Source organism: Pelodiscus sinensis, chromosome 3, assembly GCF_052426305.1.
Source record: "Pelodiscus sinensis isolate ZL-2025 chromosome 3, ASM5242630v1, whole genome shotgun sequence".
NCBI classification, from domain to species: Eukaryota; Metazoa; Chordata; order Testudines; family Trionychidae; genus Pelodiscus; species Pelodiscus sinensis.
Window position 1 is genome coordinate 29485341 of NC_143054.1, and position 19198 is coordinate 29504538.

The 19198-nt window shown below is 43.4% G+C and overlaps 1 protein-coding gene across 3 annotated transcripts in view; it reads right to left on the reverse strand.

Annotated features, from left to right (window-relative positions):
- GRHL1 (grainyhead like transcription factor 1) overlaps window positions 1-19198 on the reverse strand; it is a 58833-nt gene that overhangs the window by 27265 nt on the left and 12370 nt on the right. For all 3 annotated transcript variants that reach the window (XM_075923510.2, XM_075923509.2, XM_006123606.5), the window contains exons 4-8: window positions 18046-18430; window positions 17149-17225; window positions 16218-16374; window positions 15718-15829; window positions 14197-14291 (exon numbers count right to left, since the gene is read on the reverse strand). In XM_075923510.2, the coding sequence (XP_075779625.2) occupies window positions 14197-14291; window positions 15718-15829; window positions 16218-16374; window positions 17149-17225; window positions 18046-18430 (826 nt within the window). The remainder of the gene's footprint in view (window positions 1-14196; window positions 14292-15717; window positions 15830-16217; window positions 16375-17148; window positions 17226-18045; window positions 18431-19198) is intronic.

A 19198-nucleotide genomic window follows, 5' to 3' on the forward strand; every position in this document is an offset into this window, starting at 1 on the left:
AATTCTAATTGACTGGCCATGCAGAGCATGCTCAGCACTGTAGGCTGAAGTTAGAAGCTTTTGTCTAGATGCTGGACATGACTTCAATATACTCATTCCCTATTTAAATCGACAACAGCAGTTCCATGGGAATTTGCAAATTGTTCATCTACATGGCCCAGATTTTTGTTCAGCCTTCATTTGATTGCATCTGGCTTTAAAAGTCTCTCTCTCTCTCTCTCTCTCTCTCTCTCTCAATTTCTAAGAGAAACGTAATTATTCAATCTTTTGCATTCTAGAAGATGGAGAGAGAAGTCTAAACACGAGTCTTTTCTTTCTACCCCTTTTGGATAAAACAGGAACCAACCTAACTTTGTCCATGTGCAGAGATTCAACTTAATTCAACATGTGTCCAATCCTGTTGTGAGAGTTTCACTCTTCTCACGACAATATCCTAGTCCTCTGATGCCAAATGGATTGCTTAAAAAACCCCACCTGACTAGAGTCTACAGCTGTGTTTTTCCAGTTCAGTATAAACTAGATTTCTTCAAGTCACTTGGCTCAGGACAGATTTGACTCAAGTTCTTGAAGAAACACAAGGGTGAGTGACTGGCCCAGGTACATCCCCACCCTAACATTTTGAGAAGAAAAATGTAACCACAAAAGTTGCTCAGCATCTTTAGCCTGTTCAGCAAGATTCCTCTTCAGCTGTCCAACCTATTTTTCTAAAGGCAGTTCCGCATTCTTGACTATATTAAGATTTGCTTGTTACTTTACAAAAACATTTTCATCTTATCTCCCAGGATTCGGCTTTAAAAAGAGATGGTACTTAAATGCACAGTATCATCAGCCACAAATGTCTAAAACCCATGGGTCTGGCCCTATAAATCATAAGCTTGGCTGAAAAAGCATTAGATTGTTACTAAAAAGAGATGCAGATTTTGGGTTATTTTTACCTTTAGATTTCGAGATTTTATGTTACACCTGAATCATATTTTTAAGCTTCTCTCCACACCCAAGAAGCCCAGAAGCTTTATTTTATTTTTAAGTGGAAGTTGAAATTCCTCTCTAATCACATGGCTCTGGAGCTGGGAATTAATACCAAATATTACAAGAATTGTGAGCAGTGGCCCAAATGCATACCCCATATAGTACCAGGGAACATATGTGAATATGTTAACTTTTACTTTATACTTTTATAGTCCTTTCCATCAAAGACTCTCAAAAAAACATTACAAGACTAATTAGGTTAGCTTCCCAATACCCCTCTGAGGTTTGTGTTCTTCCCATTTTGCTAAAGTGGAGAAGTGAAGCAACAAGATTCAAAGTGACTTCTCAAAGGTCACAGAGGAAGCCTGTGACAGAGCACAGTAGAGAATCCTGTGACAGAGCACAGTAGAGAATCCAGATCTCATAACTCTCAGCCTGTGCTGTAACCACAAGACCATCTCATGATTCAAAAAAAACCCTACTAAACCTACCTTAAAATCTACAAAAAACTCATCATTAGTTTTAATAAATGCGGGGATATTTTAAAAAGAGAAATCAAGTCAGAAGATCTGTGATGTGTGCCTTCAAGGAAGAGCAGTGGACGCAGCCAAAAAATTTTCCACAAAGCAGCTTTTACTAACAAGACCTGCCTTTCAATGTGAAAAGGTCTAATTAGAACACAAAGCACTGCAGAACCTTCCCTGTCACTGAGCTGAAGGATGACTTCTTAATGAAGTCCTATGTGCCTAAATCCCTTCTCTCCACTTTCTCTTGGCACCACACAAGTGAGTCCCACAATTTAATTTTAGTCAAAAGCTTTTAAATGAAGGTGAATCATGTTTGCTATATACATAATAAAAAGCGGGAGTCATTAAAAAGCAACAAAATAGATTTGGAGATATTTATATTCCTATATCAGAGTCCAATCCAGTGTGGCAAATTCCTATACGCCCAATATTCACAGTGGTTTTATTTTTTGAAATACTGCAGGCAAATCAAATCCTATTAATTTCCACTCATGCTATATTATTCTTGTACTCAAAAGAGCAAAAAGTCTCAGAGCGGGTAGCTGTGTTAGTCTGTTACTTTAAAAACAACGAGAAATCCTGTGTCACTTTAGAGACTATAATATATAGGATCATGAGTTTTCATGGATAAACCTAGAAGAGCAAGACAATCCAACAATTCAAAGACATGTTGGGTACCATTTTTATAGTCATCATTTAGCTAAAGCTCTGCTTGTCTTCTAATATAACTGAATGCAAAATGCCTACAGTTTTTGTTAGAAGGTTCTGCAACCTCATTTTCATCTCTTCAGCAAATTTAAATTTCCAGAGATTCCAAGCCCAGAAAGCCTACAGTGAGTAAATAGTCTGATCTTGTGTAATACAGCCACAAAAATGTTCTATAATTCCTAAAGTATATCTGTCAGAGAAAAATCCAATAATTGATAAGCCACCACAATCCTTAGTAAATTGTTCCAATGGTTAATTACTCTGTTAAAAATGTGTGCCTCATTTCCAGCCTGAATGCTTCTAGATTCAACTTCCACTATTGAATCAGATGATACTTCTACAGTCATGCCCTGAACACCAACCAGAACTCCATTCTGCACAGCCCCTTGTCAAATATTTTGTTCCTTACGTATGTACTTATACAGTCTGTAATCAAATCACCCCTCGGCCTCCTCTTTAAGTAACTATATCAAAGTCTACATTAGCTCCGCACACAGAGAACATGTTCACCTATTTACTGTGCATATGTAACATTATTTCCCAATATAATTTCTTCTCATCTGATAAATGTGAACTGTTTTCACTGAAGACAGGCTCCTTGGTAAAGCATACAGGTTTTAGTTTAACAGTTCTGACTTATCACATTCAAAAAGTAAATACTGGAAACATTTCCTGAACAGGTAATGACTGTTCTGATAAGTAAGCCATTCTCTAAGTTTACCTTAGAGCAGCAATAGACAACCTAGGCTGCAAGACTGTCATAACCAAGATAGTTTTACTAACTGCGCTTCTGTATCTAGAACATGTGGGGTGTACTTATTGAACTGCAGCAGCGATTTGACCGGATGCAAAGGGAGCGCATGGCTCTCAGAGAGATTGTTTACAGAATCATAGAACTGGAAGGTACATCAAAAGGACATGAAAACCAGTATCCTGCACTCAGGGCAGGACCAAACATAATCTAGACCAGTGGTTCTCAAACTTAATGGCCCGTAGCCTACCCAGCTCAATGCAAACCTTTCTGCAGACCATCAGCTGCTAATGGAAACTCGCTGTTAATTATAATTATGTCATAATATCCCTTTTTTTCTTGTTTTTACCTCCTACATGCTTCATAGTGTTTGCATCACAGGGAGGGGATACCAGGAGAGCAGGCATGGAGATAATAATTGGGCAACACATGCATCTTTGGGCTCCAACAAGCAAAATAAGGATTGTTTGGTAGATGTGCAGTCCTACTGTATGTGTTATGGCTCCAATTTATATATCTCAAGCACTGGTCTATCCAGAATCCACCATGGCAAAACTGGTAAAAATGGCAAAAGAAAGAAAATCTCACGAAGGACATCCAACAAGGATATGAGACAGAACAATACAGCAACTTCCAAAGCTGAAATCTTGCCATGGAATTAGTGTGGTAGTTCACGTTTGACAATGATGGATGGGGAATAAAGCCTTCCAATTTTCCACAGTAAAGTTAAATATTTCAAGACACTGAGTTAGCTCTTCTAATGGAGTAACCAAAGACTGAGGTACTTGTGTGGTGGTGGTAACTCTGAAGAAAACAAGAAGCTTAGAACACCAAGCCCTGTGTTGTATTGCACAAGATTAGTTCTGATGTATTAGAACAGAAGTAAAAAATTTGCTTCCAGCTTGCAGAGGGTAAGGATGAGTAAAACTGAGTTGTGCGCTCTGGAATTCCAGGAATATTTATTTAAAAAAATCAGTTCCTCAGGAAAATGTATGTTTGCTAGAACTTCATCTCCACGCTTACTATGCTGCACTTGTATTTGCCCCATGTATTTGTGGTTTTACAGCCTCTGCTTTAATATGACACCTTTCTTTTGCGGAAATGTAAATATGCATTTGAGTCACTCTCCTCCCATTCACATTTCATGGTTTTGTTTCCAACTAACCAAACCTGTACCTTCGTGATGTAATCAAAGAAGGCAACACCTTATTTGAAGGAGGCATATGACTAATGGTTCATAAGAATGGCATCCATAGAGATACATGCAATATTCACAGAGAAAATTAAAATGATTTCCACAGTGATTGCTAAATAATAGATTATGCTAGAACTTATTAAAACAGGATCTCAAAACAACTCAGAGGGGAAAAAGTCTTTCTTCAAATCTCAAGAAGTCGTCCACCCTCTTCAGAAAAGTAAGTTCAGTGAAGAAAACTCCTACTTATTGCAATACGTGGGCAGGTTCCATTGTACAGAGATCACCCAGGCTTGGCAGTCTCCTATTTCAGGAGACCTGCCCAACACGTCTACAAATGGTTTGGGTACAATCTTTCTCCACCTTTAGTAGAGCAATTAGACAGCTGATTGTTATTTAAGATGTCACTCAAGTCAGGTTTCACTGCAACTTTCCTTAGGCAGAAAGCGTCTTAGTTCTCCCCCCAGGAGAGGTCAGCCATGGGTGTCAACTGCAGTGTAGTCACATGCCGGCCTGCAGGACATCTGCTTGGGAACTGCAAGAAGCTATGCAGTTGATTTAGAAAATGGGTTCCTTTAGCTAGCACACAATTGCATCGAGGCACTACAGTGCTAGAGATGCAGAGTGGATAAAATACATATTTTTTAAATTAAAAATCATTTTTATTTAAATCAGATTTTTTTAAAGCAATAAAATACTACACACTCATTTAAAAACAACAGTTACAATTCTATCTCATTACAAATATGATCCCCTACACCTACTGTCTCAAAAATGAATGAATGGCTTTATTCTATCCAGCCTAGCTGCCAGCTCTTGCTTCTTGAAAGTTCTGGGCTTTCAGTTTGTCTCTCAGCAGACTCAAGTACCATGTAAAGAAAGACATAGCCTGTATTAGGGATGTAAGCAACTAGCTGACTACCCAATAAGCCTACTCATCTAGTCACTCCTACTCCCTTACTTTGCTGCCTATGTATCAGAGACACCAAGTGGGGCGGGGAAGGAGGGGGAGCAGGAGCTGGAGTAATTCAGCTTAAAAGCCATTTCCCCCAGCACTATCTCCACAGGTGGGCAGGGGAGGCAGTGGGGGGGAAATGGCGTGAGTGGGGACCAAAGCAGCCTCTGCTAGCATAGTCAGACTGCTGCACCTCTCCCTTGGAAATGTACAAGAGCCATGGGCATCTCTTGTATATTTCAAAGGGAGAGGCACAGCAGTTGGACTCATGTGAGGGAGACTGCTTTGGTCCCTGCTGTGCCTCTTCCTTTGAAATTTGTAAGAGGCCACAGGCAGCTCATGTGCATTTCAAAGGGAGAGGCATAGCAGGATAGCAACTACTCACTTAGCTGATTAATCTAAATTTAACATCCCTAGGTTGTATAGGATTTGTTTAGTTCTGTACTTATGTGATGGTGGATCTGGGCAACCAAGGCAGAGGAATTAGTTAAGACACGGTCTTAGACAAGGAGACAATATATAGAAAAGGATGAAGGCAGCATGGAAAGGAACAGTGGAGTGGACTGGAAAGAAAAATGGAAGACATTATTCAGCTTCCTATATTCCTCCAACCTTTTGCCACAGACAAACTGCCATGATTTCTGGGCAGGAGGGAGACTCTATCTGGGAATATTTTGAAGAAATTCATTCTCGGGGTTAAAATGAAAATGTATCAAGTATAAGCAATGCAAGAAGATAATGCAGGGCCTAATTGCAAGAATGAAAATCTTAAGAGAAAACATCTTCAGCTAGGCTAAGGACACCACTGCATATTCAGTGTTCTGAGGATTTGTCCAGTCAAGTTAATAAAATGTGAATATAAGTTGAATATAAAAAAAAGAGTTTAAGGACAGCCATCAGCTCAGGAGACTGCTGCAATTGCAAGTGTGAAACATTTAAGATTTAGTTTAATAAAATGTGTGATTTAGTTCTTACCATTTCTAATGTACTGTTGCTGCATCTGCAGCTGAACACAGGTAATGAATATTATTCACTATTTCTTAAATTAATAAAATCAAGTTATCTAAAAAAGTTACACAAAGTATACACTCACAGATATGGTAAAATGCTATACAGAGCTGTAAATTAATATATTTAGTGATCAGATTTGCACCATTGTTTAAGAAATATGTGAAATATCAGTAGGAAATTTGATTTAAATCACGTTGATTTAAAACAATCCATCCTGCAGAGAGGTCATTTGTACAAAATATAGAATCCAGATAAAATCACTTGTGTTCACCGAGGCATCCCATGGAATCTTTATACGATGAGTGTTAATATCCGTGTCCTCGTCAAGATCCAAACTGGGCCAGTCCATTCTGTCTAGCTAAATCTCCCTCACAGTTTGAGCCAAGCAGGATACCTTGCCCCAGACTGCTGGCTAGTACTATTAAACTGCTATTTCCTTTCGCTCCAGAACTAGCCGTATTTTCACAAGTGGGAAATGATTCCTGGATAATGTCATCCCTAAGTTACTCTGTGGAAGGTTAACAGAGAATTTAAATAAGCCAAGGGAGCCAATTCAGAGCATTCAGATTCCAGGTTTCAAAGCATGGTGGCTAATTCTGATGAGAAAGGGGCTCAGCTGAATAAGGGTCTCGGATACTAACACAGTATCGGCTCAAGCATAATTCCAGCTGGAGAGCAAAGCTCAATTCTGCAGAGCCAGCCAGCCTTGAGGAAGACTGACTGGCTGCAAAAGCCAACTCTCACTGGAATTGAAACCAGGCTGCGCCCTCAAAAGGTAAGAGGTAGGAAGCTGGTTCTATTGGCAAATCAATAGATCTGCAGAAGTGGCAGGGCAGGGTGCTTGTTGTGCATGGGAAACTGGAGAGTGCTGGGGCAGAGACATAAGGTTTTTATAGACACTGTGGTTTTGAGAATGAGAGCGCACTAGTGATTATATTCATTGGTATTAAAGCTGCATCTGGAGGCTCTAATGGAGAGCAGGACCTGATCCTATTACGGACTGCATGCAGAGAACAAGAGACAATTCCTAGCCCAGACAGCTTACAATAGGGGTGAGCGATAATTTTTTTTGGGGGGGGGGGAGGGAGGCACTTCACAAATCTTTGAAGTGACCCTGGGCTGCCTTGGAAGGGGCGGGGCCTCGGGCAGAAGGGGCGGGGCCAGGACACTTCCGTGCTCTCCTACCCACAGACCCTGATTGGCCTTGGGGTACGAGGAGCGTGTGAAGTTTTGCCCCCTGCCCTCCACCTTGCAAGGGGTGCGCAGTGCCTACAACACACTGCCAACTGTTCAAAACAGCCAATGGTTCACTCTAGATGCCATTCACCCCTGGCGGGGGGAGTAGACTTTGCGTACTCCCCCGTCCCCAGCTCTTGGTTGGCCTGGGGGTGAGGAGTGGCAGGGCAGCTTCAGGATGGATCAACCCGCTTGGTGAGCCAGATATGGCCAATGGAGGATATCTTGCCCACTCCTGGCTTACAATCTAGGTAGACATGGCAGAGAAGAGATAGGAGCAAGGAAGTGCTATTACCTTATTTACAGCTAAGGAATGCAGGCAGAGAGAGAGTGTAAGTGACTTGCCCAAGTTGACAGGCAACCTGGGGCAGAAAAAGGAGCTAAACTCAGATCTGTTAAGTCCTAGCCCAGTGGGTGAATCACAAGACCATCTATTCTTTCCACCCATATACATCTGATGCCCCCACCAGCACACTGCCCACTCATCTGTTCCCTCTAGACTACCTCTAATGCTTCAAACCTCTGAGCAGCAGCAAGCAGATGCCCTGGTTAAGCCTCAAGCCATAACATGTTTGTCTTTCCCCAGGTCCTCCCTCCTCACCCACACCCAAACTCAGCAATTCAAAAGTGCGGGGGAGGAAATGTTTAGTCATGGACCTTACATCCATCCCTGGCTCACACAAGCTGGCAGGGCCACCTTCAGCAGTCCCCAGCCTTCAGCGTTTTCCTCTCCCCCCACTGCAGTATTCTCTCCCCCTTTCAGTTTTGATGCATTTTTCATTATCTTTCAACCTTCATTCCACCCCCCATCTCCTCCTCCAATTCCCTACTCCTCTCCTGACTCCAAAAATGAAAGCCCTGTGGACGGATTCTGCCCTGCCCCTCAAATCAGGCTTCCTCCTGTCCTTCCAGGACACCCTCAACTCTTCACCACCAGAGAATGGAGCACAAGGGTCTCAGCTCTTATAGACTTTAACAGTCCCCTGCACTGTCCAGCAAATGCTTGGACCCACTTATTCCACAATGACTCTGGGACTTCAGAGTGGTGATGGAAAACCTAGGCTAGTGAGTGGGCCGCGTGAGTGGCCCTCCAACTTAGTGGGCTGCAAGACTGTCATAACTAAGATAGCAAAACCACCCTAACTGTACTTACATACCTAGAATTTGCGGGATGTTCTAATTGAACCATACCAGAACTTGGATTGGATGCCACAGGAGCACATGACTTTTACAGGCAATCACAGAATATAGAATCATAGAACACTAGAACTGGAAGGGACCTTGAGAGATCGAGTCCAGGCCCCTGCCCTCATGGCAGGACCAAGCATGGTCATCCCTGATAGATAGGGTTGCCAGGTGTCTGGTTTTGAACCAGACAGTCCAGTGTTTGAGCTTTCTGTTTGGGAAACAAATTGAGAAAATATAAGTGAGAAAATACAAATGTCCAGTATTTTCTAAATAAGATGTAATGTAGATTGTGATGTAATGTCAAGTGTGTCCGGTATTTTTGTTGAAACCATCTGGCAACCCTACTGATAAATGTCTGTCTGTCTAACCTGCTCTTAAATATCTCCAGTGATGGGGATTCCACAACCTCGCTAGGCAGCTTATTCCAGTGTTTAGCCATCCTGACAGTTAGGAAGTTGCATACAGGAAATGTATGCAATTTGCACACACCTCACTTCACGTGTCCTTGTTTTAGGTGTGTATCACTTCAGCAATACTAATACGAAAAAAACCCTACAAACAGAAATTAGTGGACTCTGTGAACCTCGCGGAGGGGCAACGGTAACAAAATGATACACAGACCCCCAATGGGCCGCAGGTGGCCTGAAGGTTCCCCACCACTGTTCAAGAGACTCCTGTTCTGTCTCAGAGTAGCCAGCAGGGGGCACTGGGGAGCTGCTAAAAGGACAGCAGACAGGCCCACAGAACTGCCTCTTTACATTGTCTGGTTTTGGACTGGCAAGCTCCCCCACACGTATCAATGTATATGGGCGAACCAACCCTGCGCAAGCACTGTTAGCTACATTGTTACCGCACTTCCTCAGAGTAAGCCTGGTCACCACTATACCCTGCATCAAGCCACTGATGCAACATAGCACCAATGCACATGGAAAACTCTGGGATTGCAGCTCCCGGCAGAACTCTGCTGAGAACCAGGCAGCTCTCACTGCAAGGTACAGTCTCCTAAACACCTGATGATTTTTGTTTCAAGCTACTTCCATTTCATGCAACGGGAGCTTTCTGTTTATCAATTGCAATGCAGCAATCTTAAGACTTCCCGTGTTTAAAAGACAAAGAATATTTCCATGCCACAATAGTGCCATTATATTTTACACAGTCCATGAGGTATACAAAGTCCATTAGAAAATGTTCGTTTCCGTGGCTGACATTTCATTTGAGAAACCATCTCCGCAGCTGCGGATCGTTACTCCCAGGGACCCAACTTCAAGGATTCATGCTGGGAAGGAAGGCTGTGTACCCTCAATACACTGGTATTACAGCTGGAAACAGTGTCATGGAATGATATTTTACTTCACCCTTTTTAAAAAAAAATGTAAAACACATCTATAGGCTCAGGTTGCCTATCCCATAAGTTACATCATACACATGAACAAAGAGCAGAGCTTGCCAAAACAGCCAGTATCGGGAGTGTGCACAAAGGGGAGGGGCAAATAGGAACACGCCCCTCCAAACACAATAATTGATGTGGGGACAGAACTTCTTGGGGCCGTGGGAGGAAAAGCAAGTTTCTGCTGGGGTTGGTGGGGTCACAGAACAAGCCTCCCTCCGAAAGGGGTCAAAGTTACATTTCTGCACACATGCCTGGCTGGTATGGATGCACAGCATTTTTGCCACCACTGCAACTTTCTGTAGTGCAGGCAAATCTCTAACATTCAACAACGGCCCTAGCCATTCTCACAGGAGATGAGGCACCAGAAACCTTGGGCAAGGGGAGGAAAAAAAAACATGCACTATCCCAAGATGAATCGCTTGGCTGTAGGCCTGCCATTTCAGATAAGAGAAAGGCTGAGTAAGCACCCTCCAGATAATCCAGGCTCCACGGTACATCAGTTCATTAAGCACTTTATCAATAGAAGATCACCATCATTATTAAAAATAAAGCATTGTACTTATTGCTTTGAAAGACTTCCCTGTAGCATGAGAAACTCAACTCTTGCCTCATTCCCCCACCCTCTCCATACACAGTGCCACACAAGCTTTTGTCAAAAAATGTGAGGTAAATGAACCATGCAATAAAAATTGTTGAAATTGGCTCAGTCTCCTCCTGATAAGATCAGAGGAGTTGGGAAAGAGCTACAGCTCTGGCGATGAGTAAGCTGATCAAGATTCACTGTCAAATGCATTTGCTCAAGGAAAAAAAAAAAGTTTGAACAGAAGACTTAGAAACCCAGTGTGCTTGTGGATGTGTCTCATTTAACACCTCAGGGTGCATGGCACTTGGGAGTGAGCCTCCCAGACAGACTCAAGGTGGCCAGCTAGAAATAGCTATGTGGACACTACGCTGGGTGACCGGCGCAAGGTGCAGCTAGAGCCTCAGTCTCCCCACTGCTATTTTTAGAGCGCTAGCTTGAGCCCCACAGCTCACATGGCTCCCCTGGCTGGACGCCTTACCCCCAGGAGCACAGTAGAGATAGTCAGCTACACAGAGACAACACCAGGAACGCTCAGAGGTTCCCTGCTTGTTTCATTTTGAATAGAAGTCTTTCAGACTTTCAGTTTCACTTGGTAAGTTTCCAAAGGTCAGGACCAGGGCTGTCCCTACCTATACACAAAATATGCAGCAGCATAGAGCCCCATGAACTACCCCGAACACTGAAGAGCCCAAGGCAGCTGCCTATGCAGCGGTGCCAGCTCTGGAGACCAGCCTCGCCCTCAGGCCAGCCCCTCCACAGGGCCATCCCTAGAGGGGTACAGGACCAGGACCTCCTGCTCCACCACGCCTCTTCCTGCCCACACTCCACTCCTCCTCCCAAGTGAAGAGTCCCCCACTAGTCCCCAGGCATGGCACTGGGAGTCAGGCCCTCCCTGCACTCACAAGCAGCAGCGGAAAACTGAGCAACCCAGCCCCATCCCGCTCCACTCTGCCAACTCCCAGCCACAGCGCTCTGAATCCTGCTGCCAGTGCGTGTGGGGACAGTCCCACCCCTCGTCCCACATCCGTGCACTGAGCATCGTGGCTGGGAGCCAAGAGCGCCGAGTGGGCTTGGGCTGGGTAGCTCTGCTTCCTGCTACCAGCGGTGAATGCAGGGAGGCCCAGCCCCTGCTGCCTCCCTGTCCTGCTCCTGTCCCCACCGGGCCTGCCCCCCACCAGTCCTGCAGCCCTGAACACGCCCATCCCTGCAGGGGCTTGGGCTGTGTAGGGAACCAAAACTGCTAGGCACAGCCCTAGCCAGGATACATGCTCAAAGGCCAGGTAGCACCAATTCAGGGGATTGTTTAGCTAGCAGATCTAATGGCAAACTGATGGCCCTGGAAGGTGCCATTCTCCATTGAGTCACAAGACAAGCATGGCACAATCTTCCCACAAAACTCCTGAAACTGCCTCAACCTCACCTGGAGGAACCATATGTAGCAGTGGGGAGATCTTTCACTCTCTCCACATTCACTCACTGGGAGTCTGAGCAGAGGGCCCACAAAGGGTGCCAATTATATCAGTGGTAATTTTTATGTGAACACCCATCCCACCTGTTTATTGCACCCAGGACATCATAGGCTAACATTACAGAAATGACTTAGTCTCTAGTACGTTGAATTGAATTTGAACCAGTTATTTACATAGAACTGTGCCCCTCTCTAATAATTCCCTGCACCACCCAACTCTCCAAAGTCAGACATTCAGTTCTCAATCCCCTTTCATAAACCCACCGTCCTAGAAAATACTGTCCCCTTTCCCTGTGGAGACAGATGCACAGCAGATTTCAGAGGATTAGTAATGAAATTCACTTATTTATCCAAGATCAACACTGAACCTTTAGTTCATGTCTTTGCCTGCTCTCCTGCTTGTGCATTTACTAGCCACAACTATCTGAACAAAACTAGTCTCTTCATAACAATGAAGCAAATTGTCTCAATTTCCCACTCTGTAAATAATTATAACCTACTTCTCCTGGTCACCGTGAAGCTCGGTTAATTTGTTTTTGTAAAGGAGTTTGAGTTTCTCGGATAGAAGTGTTATTAATCTAACCTACCACAGTGAGACAGTATGTACCTCTCTGCTCCTAGATCCTACACAGCCTACTGAGAGCAGCTCCAGTTTCCTGAATGGTCTATCACTTCCACATCTCAAAACACATTCAAACCATTCTGTACGTTTGCATGGAAAAGGCATCTAATTCCATGGTAAAATGGAAAACCATCCCTTTTGCCATGAACAAAGCTAGGACATTAGGTTCTTAGTTCAATTAATTTTAAAGACAGGCCTCTGATACTAGACTCAAGAGTAATCTTGCTTAAGTGAATACACGATGCTACAAAAAAAAAAAAAAAAACACACCACCACAAACACAAACACACTCAGGCTGGAGGCATAAAAACCCATCAGGGCTAAGCAGCAAGGAGTAGATTTTATTTACTCTAACAGTAAATACTAAGAACAGCCTCCCACTGCCCATGTCCTAAGTACCTCCACCTCCCCACAACCCACTTTCATCAAGCTGTCAACACTGTTTCCTGCCTAAGGTCTTTACACCTCCCACCTGAATGGTCATCCAGCGCATCTGACAGAGTTGGGCAGGGACCTTGTCTTCTACTTGTTCTGTAAAGCACTGTGCCAATTAGCTCCAGACAGGCAGCACCACAGTGCTCTTCAGTGAGTAGTTCTACCATTGACCCTTTAGAAGCACCACCAGGTGCAGCACTTCAGAGTCCTTCGGCATGATAGATGTTGTTTACATTTTTAGCCATTTTCATTTTGTGAGTTCCCAGCTTAAAACATATGGTCAGCTGATCTCAAACAGGAAGTTAAACAGTCTCCACTTTACAAAGAAAGCCTTATACCACTAACATGGGGATCGCATTGGCCAATCACGTGATTGACCAGCAAGAGTTAGTGAGTTACAGAAACCCCTCTTTCAACACTTTGCAGCTGTAACTACATCAGCTTGGCAGTCTGATCAACCAGCTCCTCTCTGCTCTCTTTAGACTGGTTTTCTAGCCCTTTTAAGAGAACACGGCTCCTCTGCACATTTACTTGGGTTATGGCTTCAAACAGCAACAGCTACAATTATCAAACACACCAGCTGAGAAAGCTGCTGACAGTGCATCTACCACCTAACCCAGTGGCCCAAGGCATTGGGTGAGGATCAGATGGTGACTCAATGAGTTCACCTATGGGCCACTCAGATTAATATGGATCATTGCACACAAGGGTCCGTAATCTCAAAGGAACGTAGCACTGTAGATACATAAAGGCAGCTGCAATCTACTCTGTTAAATGCAATTTAGGTGCAGCAATCTAGGCTCCTGGCAAACTGGCCTCTCTGTTGGAGCACCCGAAAACGTTACTGGCAATTACCAGGACACTACATGTTGGTTCCCAATTACACAAAATCACATCGCCAGCCGTGTTTAGGAAGAAACCTGGTGCTCGCATGTGTCAGTATTTGCCCAGCTAAGGATAGATTTCCCCACTCAGAATCTTAAATGACTACAAAGCTTTTAATATTTGCTCACACAAGCCCTTTCAACCAAAAAGATTTTGCCTATTTCTTAACACAAGACTGTAAACAAACTCATTACATGCTAATCATCAGGTCACACACCCCTCTCTCTTTCCCCATATGCTGAAAGAGCAGGAAACAGAAGCTGGGTCACATACCTTTGCTTCGTCATTAATGTCCCAAGTGAAGGATATGGCATTGTACGCAAGCTCTTCAATGTTACTGATTGTGTTGAAACTTTCTTTATAGTCAGCTGTCAGGAAGGAGAGGAGAGCATCTTAATCATACAAAGCAGACAAGGAGAATAGCAACTGCAGCTCTTCCACAGAACCTTCAGGGTTAAAAAATTCTGAAAGGTGTTCAGAGGCGGATCGTTACTGAAGGTTGAAAGTATCTCATTGTAAAAAGAGACAAAAAAATTAAAACAAAAACTGAAGTGGGAAAGGCAGCGACGCCAAGCATGGCCTATATTGGTGCCATACCCCATAGTTACATATGAGAAATGTCACGCTGCCTGACAAGAGAATAAGCTCTCAATAAAGCTCCTTCAATAATAAACAAAGATTTGCATGCGCGTCAGCTTTAAGTGCCAAGGGCTTAATCCCTGCTTTTATTCACAGAAGGAAAGGGCTGGAAGCACAACCCAGCCTTCAACCAAGGAAATCTGGAAGCCAGCCAGTCACAGTCTTCTCTGCAGGCAAGTGAAAATTTCCTGTGTTTTCTTTTTAACTGAACCGAGGACTTTCTGCAAGAGCAGTAGCAGGAAGAAGACTGAAGAGTGCTGAAATATTTCAAAAGAGAGTTTGTCCCCTGAAAACAATGCTGAGGCTATGTCTACACTACAGGCTTCTTGCACAAAAAGCTTTTTGTGGAAGAGATCTTCCACAAAAACATCTTGCACAAGAGAGCATCCATACCACAAAAGTGCATGGAAAAAGTGATGTACTTTTGGGAAAGAGAGCATCCAGACAGCATGGATGCTCTCTCGAAAGGAAACTCTGATTGCTATATACAGAATGGCCACCAGGGTAACTGTTTTTTTTTTTTTCCCCCCAATTGCCTCTTTTTGCGGAAAAAAACCATGTTCCCCATTCACACACACCTTTTTGCACAAGAGTTCTTGTGCAAAAAGGAGTTATTTCTTGTAGAAAGAGGTACCCCTACACAGAAAAACCCATCTGTTCTTTCATTTTACTTGCACAAAAACACGCTTGAGGTGAGGAGGCTCCATGAGTTTTTGCGCAAAAACCCTGTAGTGTAGACCTAGCCTGACTGTTCAGAAAGCTTGCAGAATCCAGAGAGCACAGTGAAACTATATTGGCCAAGATTCTTATCTAGTGATCTGGGGGTGCCTCCATTTTTGGATACTCCAATTTGAGACATCTGAAAAGGGCCAGTCCTTCAGATGGCAGGGAGGAGAGGAGACTTTGTATTTTCTAAAAATCTGGTATCAAACGTTAGCACGCATCTCCCACCACTCCTAATTTGAGGCTGCCAAAATCCCTAGCGCCTTCTAAAAGTACCTTAGCCAAAAAATCCCTTGGTTTTACCACAAAGCTAAGGACAGTGCTCAGCCTGTTCTGAATATTCCCTTTAAAAATGAAGTCCCACAAGAAGGTCAAATCCTGCCAAAGAAATTAGGCTTAGAGCTAGACACCAGTAATTAGAGCATTTCTTACCAATGTCAATGCACCTTTGTTTGGCTGTATGCTGCCTTGAGTGCCAATACTTCCAATGCCTTATCTGATCTTCTCTTGTTTTGTCTTCAGCAAACACAACCAAGATGACGCTCTTTGAAAGAAAGAGGGGGGTAAGGAGAGAGGTATGCTAGGTAAGACCCTCTTTACATGCTAATGTTCTCCAGAGCTATAAAAGAACAAGAAAGTTAAAGAGTTGAATGCTCTCCTCCCAGGTGTCCACATTGCACACACCTACCACCAGTACTGACTCGCTTGTTTGGCATGCTCAGAGACACCAGTGACTGAGTATGCCTAGAGACAGACTTAACCTCTTCTGTTCCTCATTGGCACGGCAGTGGGAAAGCTGGGCCTGTTGCTCTGAGCTTCAGTCCAGACTGAGTAGTGACTATGGGACTTCCAGGCAGTCAGTCCAGTACCTCCAATAAGCAATCAAGACCCATAAAAACCTCTCCCGAGAAGCTGCAAGAGTGGCCACTCACTCTGACTTTGCTGATGGGGTGGTGGACTCCCTCACTGCTGCTGACTTCTTTAAGGGTGATTGGATAAAACTGACCCTTGTTCAGGTATGTCATTGTGCTGTCTCCTGGCTTCTGACGAAGTGACTTGGAAGCTTCTAGGGTGTATTCAAAGTTATTCCTAGGAGACAAAAAGGCCATTGATTGCTAACACATTTGCGAGGAAACTAAATGTTTTACATTTAATTTGGAGAAATTCCAGGCTTATTAGTTGAGACACTAACATGGAAGGGAGGGGAAAGCAAGACCAGCCCCTTTGTTGGCAATCAGTCATGACAATCATACATGACAAAATGTCTAGAAAAGCTCTTTTCACTCAAAGCCCACAGACAATCAATAGATAGAATAGATAGGAAGCTGCCTATCCAGGCTTTATGTAACATGTTTCCTTTATGTAACAGAAGAGTTTTTATAAATGACCAACCCCTCCCCCCCGCCAATTTTTCATGTTCAATTAATTTCCCAATGCAAACCCTCATCGTCATCCATCTCCATACACAAAATCCACACACAGCAAACCTCCAGTGTCTGTTATAGAGTCTCAGCATGGAGATAGCAGACAAACATCTCTGGGTGTCTATTGGGGTGAGGCATTTAAGAGCCTACTCCAAGAGGCTTCTGCAGTAAATGACTAGATGGATCACAACGTATTAAGTTGGAAAGAAATCAGTATAAGACTCCCAGATGCCAGTGCTGTTATCAACCCGACAATGAGAGTTTTCCTAAATATTTCCAACATGATTCTCCAGGTTGTTGACTGCACAGCTCCAGCGAAACTCAATGGCAGCTGCAGGTGTGTAAAAGAATTCATAACCAAGCCACACCCATTAGCCATGAATAAACTGGCAGAAAGACATCAGGCAGATACAGGACAACAGAAAGTTTGAAATCTTACCCAGCAATGTTGTCAAAAACATAGTCCTCTGAACTCATGCTGGCCATCCGTAGATTTAGTTCAGTAGGATAGAAAACCTGAAAATACCAATAATTAATTCAACCAAACAGAATCAAGATTCAACAGCTGCCAGTAACAAGCCAGCTTCAGTTGGCCTGAATATCTAATAACTAGGGATTGTGGCTAGCATATACATCATGCTGTTTATGGGCCCCAGTCAAATACTGTTTTATATGCCAATTAAGCACAAGATCTAGCAAGCCCATTCTGTGCCAGTTTGTGGATGCCTTTTAAATCAACCCTTCCTGAAGCTTGGTAACCAATGGAAGTTATGCACACACATCCCTAATGATGAGTTAGAACTTAAAAGGAAGCTTTGGTGAACCTGTAGATTTCAAGAGATGCAATAAAATAAATTACAAACAAAAAACAGAGTTTTTTATGAGCTTAGCTCTCAGTCAGAAGCATCTAAACAAACTGGCCAGATTTTTCACAAGCGCACAGAACTTCTCTTGGAAGACAACAGAAGCTTGGCACTTGTGAAAATCTGATCAGTTTATTTAGGTGCAAAAATAGGAGGTGTTGGGTACAGAACTCTTGAAATCTTGTCTGGCTATTTATTTCAGTGTTGCTGCTGACAGATTATTATTTCCACGAGCTATTTAACCAAAGCTTCCGTCACTTGTAAGATTAGCTATTTGCTTTTTATAATGATTTTTTGTTTTATAGATTTAATTCACTGGACCTTTCTGGGAAAGTTTTCTATTTCTAATCCACAGGACTGAGATTTCAGGTTTACATAACAGCTAGAGGTGAAACATGATATCCAGGCACTGATTGGGTTGCGAAAACACATACACGCAGACAGAGAGAGAACATGGCGGGTGATCCTTATACCTCCTGCACGCCTTCTTTGAAGGTCTCTGAGAAGGTGGAGTCTGGTGTGCGCCTCTGGGAGTGCTGAGCCTGAGCACTGGAACTGAACTGATCAGGGGTGAGATTTCGGTCGAAAACCACAACCCGGTCGGGGGGCTCAGGGTGGTAGACAGCGGGAGGGATGCCCACAGTGAAGCCATGAGGCTGCGTTTCTGTTTTAATGGAATGAGTGGGCATTGTGGCAATGGAAACAGTGACAGTGGTGTCAGGGGTCGTCAGGTGGCTTCTCTTGTCCATGGCCATTGGGGTGGCATGTGGAAGAACAATATTGAAAGGCACATTTTTCAGAACCTGCACTCTGTTGTCTCCAGCAGAAATGAGTGACTGTTCTGTTGGGATGCTGTTCCTTTAAAAGAAAAAACAATATTTAAATGGCATAACTAGAAACCTATTTGGGGCTTTTGGTTAAGGCGAAACAGAATACCAGCTCCCTATACTGTGTAGCCAGGAGTGAGGGCTCTAGAATTTGTAAAAATTCTTATCCACCACTGACTCCTTGACCCTAATTTAGAGCTATAATACTATATTTAACTAAGGTGAACATTAACAACCCACATACCGAGCCCTCCAAAATGCAATACACTAAAGCACTGAGGGACTCAGCTGATCGGCTTACATACATTTACACACTGATATCGGTCTTCATCGACAGACTGAATCAGCTTATCAGAGCTGGAGCAATTTAAACCTGTCTTGATCAATTCAGTCTTCAGCTTGGGCCAGGTCTACACTATGAGATGAGGATGAATCAATTATGGTCCATTTCTGGTCACCTGATTTTCCAAAGTCAAAGTTCATGTTACAGGAAGAGGGCAGCAGGGAGTGGGACTTAAGATTAATTTATGACCCTACAGTTTGTTCATAGGTTCCCCCCTTCCTGAATAAAAGAATCCCCCTTCCTGAATAAAAGAAGAGACCATAAAATGTATGAGAGTGAAACTAATGTATCAGAACCACAGATTAACTAATCAAATGCACTCCAGCATTTTATGGCGTCCCACTCAAACTAATCCCAACTACATATTCCAAATGCATCCAGTGCAGAAGCTCCTAGAAACAGATGAAGTTTATGTAAGGACCTGAGCATTAAGGCTCAGTCATAAGCCCCCTGGTG